We start from the raw sequence: 6,063 nt of genomic DNA, 5'->3' as shown, positions 1-6,063 counted from the left end.
CTGAGGAATCCCAGCTCCTGTGGGTCTGTGGCAGATATGGGAGGGAGCTCAGATCCCTTTCTAGCCCCAGGAATAACAACCTGCATGAGATGCCTTGACTGACTGCTGAATTCTTTCCTTCAGTGGGGATGAAGGAGATCAGTCCCTGACCATGACTTCATGCCAAAGTAATACTGGGACAAGAAGATGTGATTGTAACACTTAATTGGTTTTCTGTAAGGAGAAATGACACTGGTGTGAAGAAGTGTGTGTGCCCAGGTGAGGGAGGGAGCCCAAGGGATTCCTTCAGGCTGTTTCCCTGGAAGGTTTCCCTGCAGCCCCAGGGCCATGTGCAGGGATCCTGGTTGGGGGCAGAGCAAGGGAGGCCTTGGGCTGGGCCTCTGCTGCTGAGCTGGGCCGGGCTCCTGGGCCCAAGGGGAGCTCCTGGCAAGCGGGCAGCGCTGCAGAGAGACAGCTCTGCCCAGGAGCAGCTCCTGTGCACAGCGCAGCAGGGCTGGGGGCACTGCCTGCAGAGACACAGTGCTTAAAGGCAGGCAGAAGTGGCAGCATGCCCACAGCTCCCTGCGGGAGAAGACTTCCCAGCCCTGCAGCCGGTAAGTGTCTGGCTGGAGGGCAATGCAGCCGCAGTTCGTGGAGGCAGGAGAAGCCGGGGGTGCAGGCAGGGGTGTCCAGGGCTGTGGTGCAGAGCAGGGTCCCTGCTGTGCCCCAGGGGCTGTGTGGTGGGGCAGGGCCTCTGCCGCCTGCCAGGCTCAGCACTCAGCCTGCCCGGGGAGCTGCCCAGGGCGCTGCGGGGAGAAGCTGCGGGTGGAAGGAGCCCCCTTGGCATGCTGCTGCTGCTGGGAGGCTTCTGCCTGGGGCAGCCTGCTCACAGCTCCACAGCACAACCAGCGTGTATCTAAAGGGTCTTTGCGAGAGCCGGGATAAAGTAGGGGATTTCAGCTTCAGTCACAGCTTTTCTGAGCCTCCTGAACTTCCAATCTTCTCTACTTGCCTCAGTTGTAATAGAAATATTTGCTGTTAATTCCAGGAAGTGCCTAAGACTCCATGATGGCTGAGAGGTTACAAGGATCTTTTCCTTCCCCTCAGCCCATAGAAAGCTCCACCACCACATGTGCAGTGTCAGCAGGGTCTGTGTGACCTGGGCTCTAGGACATGTCCCCAGCGAGCTGCCCCTGGGCAGAGCCCTGCTGCCAGGAGGTGTCTGCAGGGCAGAGCTGAGCTCCCAGCTCTGATGGGGTGGGGGCTGTGAGCTGCAGGCAGGAGGCGTGGGGACAGAGACCCAGCTGCAGGCAGGGACAGCTGCAGGCAGCAGAGCCATGGGCAGGGAATGACAGGGAGCTGTTCCCAGAAACTACATGGCAGAAGGGAATTTGGCCAAATCCGTTCCATCCCAGTACTGCTGATGCTTTCCATTGCCTTGACTGCCAACCAGCAAAGCCTCTGCCCCCACAGCTATGGGATCTCATGCTTTGTTGTCCCCTTGGCAGCAGGACCCTCAGAACAAAGAACACCCTCCCAAGTACCGATGTCTCACTCCATTTCCTGCATCCCTCACTAGGAACCCTGGGCCATTTTTCTGTTTCCCCTCCCATCCATCCTGCCCTTGCTGTTCCCCTCAGATTCCCTCGGGAGTGGGTTTAAAGATAGAGCTCAAACACCAGAATACTGAGTCCTGCTCTGGATGTGCATCCCTGGGAGCAGAGTGCCCAAGCTATTCTAGCCAAAATGGCTCTGGTCCCAGCCTAGTGCTGGGAAATAATCTGTCTCTGTTCAGGTCACTGTGGTTTATGAACGTCCAGCAGAGGTTTTCCTGGAGTTATCCTGCTGTAGGATGTTGAACAGCCCCTCTGAATTATAGGTACACTGCATCTGAATGAAACTATGAATTTAAGAATGGGTCACCACCTTTCCCAGCAGTGCTGAATCCGATGGAGCTCATGTGCAGAGGTCGTGGCTCCAAACAGTGCTCAGCCAGCACAAACCAGAGCTTCATCCAGAAAGGAGAATGAAGATGCTGCTGAGAAAGCGCATATTTGCGGAGGTGGGTGAGAAGGGAAGGGTGTTGCTGAAAGGACAGAGATTTGCTCAAAGAAGTCTGCCCAAAGTTTTCCATGTGCTTTTCTCTTTGGACAGGCCCCAAGGCCAAGAGGCATCAGATGTCCAACAACAGCTCCATCACCGAGTTCCTCCTCCTGCCATTCGCAGACACACGGGAGCTGCAGCTCCTGCACTTTGCACTCTTCCTGGGCATCTACCTGGCTGCCCTCCTGGGCAACGGCCTCATCCTCACTGCCGTAGCCTGCGACCACCACCTCCACACCCCCATGTACTTCTTCCTCCTCAACCTTGCCCTCCTTGACCTGGGCTGCATCTCCACCACTGTCCCCAAAGCCATGGCCAATTCCCTCTGGGACTCCAGGGCCATCTCCTACTCAGGATGTGTTATACAGGTCTTTCTCATTGTCGTCTTGTTTTCAACAGAGCTTTCTGTTCTCACCATCATGTCCTATGACCGCTATGTTGCCATCTGCAAGCCCCTGCACTATGGGACCCTCCTGGGCAGCAGAGCTTGTGCCCAGATGGCAGCAGCTGCCTGGGGCAGTGGGGTTCTCCATGCTGTGCTGCACACTGCCAATACATTTTCCCTGCCCCTCTGCCAAGGCAATGCCTTGGACCAATTCTTCTGTGAAATCCCCCAGATCCTCAAACTCTCCTGCTCACACTCATACCTCAGGGAAATTTGGGTACTTATGGTTGCTATCTGTTTAGCATTTGGCTGTTTTGTTTTCATTCTTTTTTCCTATGTGTGGATCTTCAGGGCTGTGCTGAGGATGCCCTCTAGGCAGGGTCAGCTCAAAGCCTTCTCCACGTGCCTCCCTCACCTGTTTGTGGTCTCCCTCTTTGTCATCTCTGGCTTTTTTGCCTATCTGAAGCCCCCTTCTATCTCCTCCCCAACCCTGGATCTTTTGGTGGCAGTTCTGTACTCGGTGGTGCCCCAAACATTCAATCCCCTCATTTACAGCATGAGAAACAAGGAGCTCAAGGGTGCTATTAGGAAAGGAATATCAAGGATATTTCTGAATGGTGATAAACTTCCCCTCTTTCTCCACAAATGACTTCCTGGATATAATTTGAATGCCTGGTACTTATTTTATTAAGAATATTGGTATTTTTATCTTTATCCTTAGTTTCATTTCCATTTACTTAGAAAAAAAAGGCTTATTATTCATCCAGCATCTCCTGAAGTATTAAACTGCTCTGTTTACTCTGCACAGTTTTTCCCTCCCTGCATGTCAGCATCAACTCTCCTTTAGCATCTGCTTAATAAAACAGCATCTCTCCAATGCACTGCCTGAAATCCTGCCTCTTCTTTCAAAGCTGGTGTCAGCAATAGGTCTGAGCATTGCAGTGGTTTCACACTGATGGACAGCTGAACTCCACCACACCACTCTTTCACCCCTGCTCCTGAAAGGTACAGACAAAGAAAATGGAGTTGGAAAGGGCTGCTGTGTTTATACAAGGGACAGGGAGATGACTCATCAATTGCAGTCATGGAAGCAGACCCTGTAGGGAGATTAAGGTAATATTTATTAACAGACTGAAGCAGTGAGAAAAAAAAACAAAAAAGAAAAATAAAAAGTGAACTAAAATGATTCAAAAGATATCCACCCTTCTCTCCTCCTCTATCTGCTGTCAGCTGTCAAAAACTGCAAGTCCTGGGCTTAGGGAGGGAGGAAGTGGGGGGCTGGAGAGGGCTGGTGGCTGCTGTGAGAGCCCTTCCTGAGTGTCCCACTGGGCTCAGGGGACAATGGGGTGGCCAGGGCTCTTGGGTCCTGATGCTAGGGCTGCTCTGAGCCCAAAGGCTGCTTTAATCACTGCTCTGTGTATCCTCATAAAGATGGAAAATCCAGGGCCAGATTTCCCTGGGAGATATCAGATCATGTCCTGGGTGCTGAGATGCCATCCTTGGATGGCCACAGCTCTGGTGCTGAACCCCTCCCATTTGCCTTCTATTGTGGTTTTACTCTGCTAAGCAGCTCAACTCCACCACAACCTCTCTCTAACTCCTTCTTCTCAAAGGAAAAGGGGGAGAAAATATGATGAAAAGAGCTCAGGGCTTGTTCTCCTAGTAAGATCAGGAGATCAGCCACCAAGTGTAACAAAACCATAGTGTAATAGAATCATTAAGGTTGGAAAAGACTTCCAAGATCATTTGGTCCAACTGCAACCCCCTGTATTGTCACAGTCACCAGTTATTGTCATGGGCAAAAATGAATGAGCGTAGGGAAACTAATATAATTTGTTGCCTATCACCAGCAAACTAGAATAATGAGGAGCTACAAGCAAACTAAAACCCACCTTGCCCTCCATACATCCTCTTCTCCTTACACCCCCAAATAGCTCAGGGGAATAGGGAATGGGGGCTGCGGTCAGTCCATGATGCTTCATCTCCACCGCTTCTTCAGGGTCACTATCTGCCCCTGCTCCAGCATGGGATCCCTCCCACGGGATGCTGTCCTATCCAAACTGATCCTGTGTGCGCTTCCCCCCAGGCAGCAGCTCTTACATGGGTGCGTAATGTTGGGGTCCATCTGTCAGGAGCAGACTGTTGTCCCCCACAGGCAGCAGCTCCCCCCAGATCCCCTGCTCCTATAGGGGCTCTCCATGGTCCGCAGCCTCCTCCAGACCAAAGCCACCTGCTCCACTGGGGGCTCCTCCACAGGCTGTGGTGTGGAGATCTATATAGAGTCAGAATGCACACAAAGGTCTTTGAATTAAATAATTAATTATAGAACTCTGCAGAGTCAGGTTTCTTGGTGAACGTTTGTAAAGCAAGCATACATCTAGCTTGAATCACCATTTTTTACACACAGCAAACTTGAGAAACTCTCTCTCTGGCTACTTCTAATTGGCTGTTTCAGCTTTTCCTAACTTACCTCTACTGAGTTTGTGCATTACAGAGGACCAGGGACAGGGGGAGGAAGGGTATTGGGAGGCAGGTGGGGAAAACACCATATTCCACATTAACATACATTACCATTTTTACTGGTGTGATTTTTAATAGGTTAATGACCCTTAATGAGCAAAAGGTCAGTCTGGAATCTTCCTGCAGTTGTTTTTCTCCTTTTTGTTTTTTATCTTCCATCCCTTATCTCCTTTGCTTCTGATATCTCAAGGCTACCTGTCTCCCTGTTTTCTTTAGGTTTCACAGAATCTTGGAATGGCCAAGGTTAGAAGGGACCTCTGAAGATCATCTAGTCCAACCCCCCTGCCAAGCAGGATCACCGAGAACGCATTGCACAGGATGGCATCCAGGTGAGTTTTGAATATCTCCAGAGAGGAAGACTCCACCACCTCTCTGTGAAAGTGTCACTCTCACAGTAAAGAAGTGCTCCCTCATATACAGTTGGAACCTCCTGTGCTTCAGTTTGTGCCCGTTGCCTCTTGTCCTGTCACTGGGTACAACTGAGAAGAGTATGGTTCCATCCTCCTGACGCCCTCCCCTCAGATATTTATACACATGGATGAGGTATCCCCTCAGTCTTCTCCTCTCCTAAACAGGCCCATTAATCTAATGCTCCAGTCCTCTAATCAGCTTAGTAGCCCTCCTCTGGACTCTCTCCAGTAGTTCCATGTCCCTCTTGTCCTGGGGAGCCCAGACCTGGACACAGGACTGCAGGTGTGGCCTCACCACAACTGAGTAGAGGGGGAGGATCACCTCCCTTACCTGCTGGCAACACTCTTCCGAATGCACCCCAGGATCCTGTTGGCCTTCTTGGCCACAAGGGCACACTGCTGGCTCGTGCTCAGCCTGCCGTCCCCCAGGACTCTCAGGTGCTTCCCTGCAGAGCTGCTCTCCAGCAGGTCACCCCCACAGCCTGTTCTGATACTTGGGGTTATTCCTCCCCAGGAACTTTCCATATGGAGTTTGCTTGTTCATTTGTTTGATTTTCCTTTCTGGCTTTTTGATAATGTTGCCTACACAGAAATGCCCTTCTCCATTCCCTTGTATCTAAGTATTCCCATCTGTGTGATCCATGGTTTCTCTAAACAATGAAACAG

General features: G+C 51.4%; 1 protein-coding gene across 2 annotated transcripts; it reads left to right on the top strand.

Moving 5' to 3' along the window:
• The first annotated feature begins 1,840 nt into the window (after positions 1 to 1,840).
• On the top strand, positions 1,841 to 3,359 carry LOC137847303 (olfactory receptor 14C36-like). Of its 2 annotated transcripts, none has more exons than XM_068665591.1 (2): positions 1,841 to 2,041; positions 2,106 to 3,359. In XM_068665591.1, the coding sequence occupies exons 1-2, from the start codon at positions 2,006 to 2,008 to the stop codon at positions 3,114 to 3,116; spliced, it is 1,047 nt and encodes a 348-aa protein (XP_068521692.1). In that variant the 5' UTR covers positions 1,841 to 2,005; the 3' UTR covers positions 3,117 to 3,359. The 2 variants fall into 2 exon arrangements, with proteins under 2 accessions (XP_068521692.1, XP_068521693.1); XM_068665592.1 differs by having other exon boundaries at positions 1,842 to 2,041; positions 2,134 to 3,358.
• The last annotated feature ends 2,704 nt before the right edge of the window (positions 3,360 to 6,063 follow it).

Source organism: Anas acuta, chromosome W, assembly GCF_963932015.1.
Source record: "Anas acuta chromosome W, bAnaAcu1.1, whole genome shotgun sequence".
NCBI lineage: Eukaryota > Metazoa > Chordata > Aves > Anseriformes > Anatidae > Anas > Anas acuta.
This window is presented reverse-complemented; position numbering and strand designations above follow the sequence as displayed.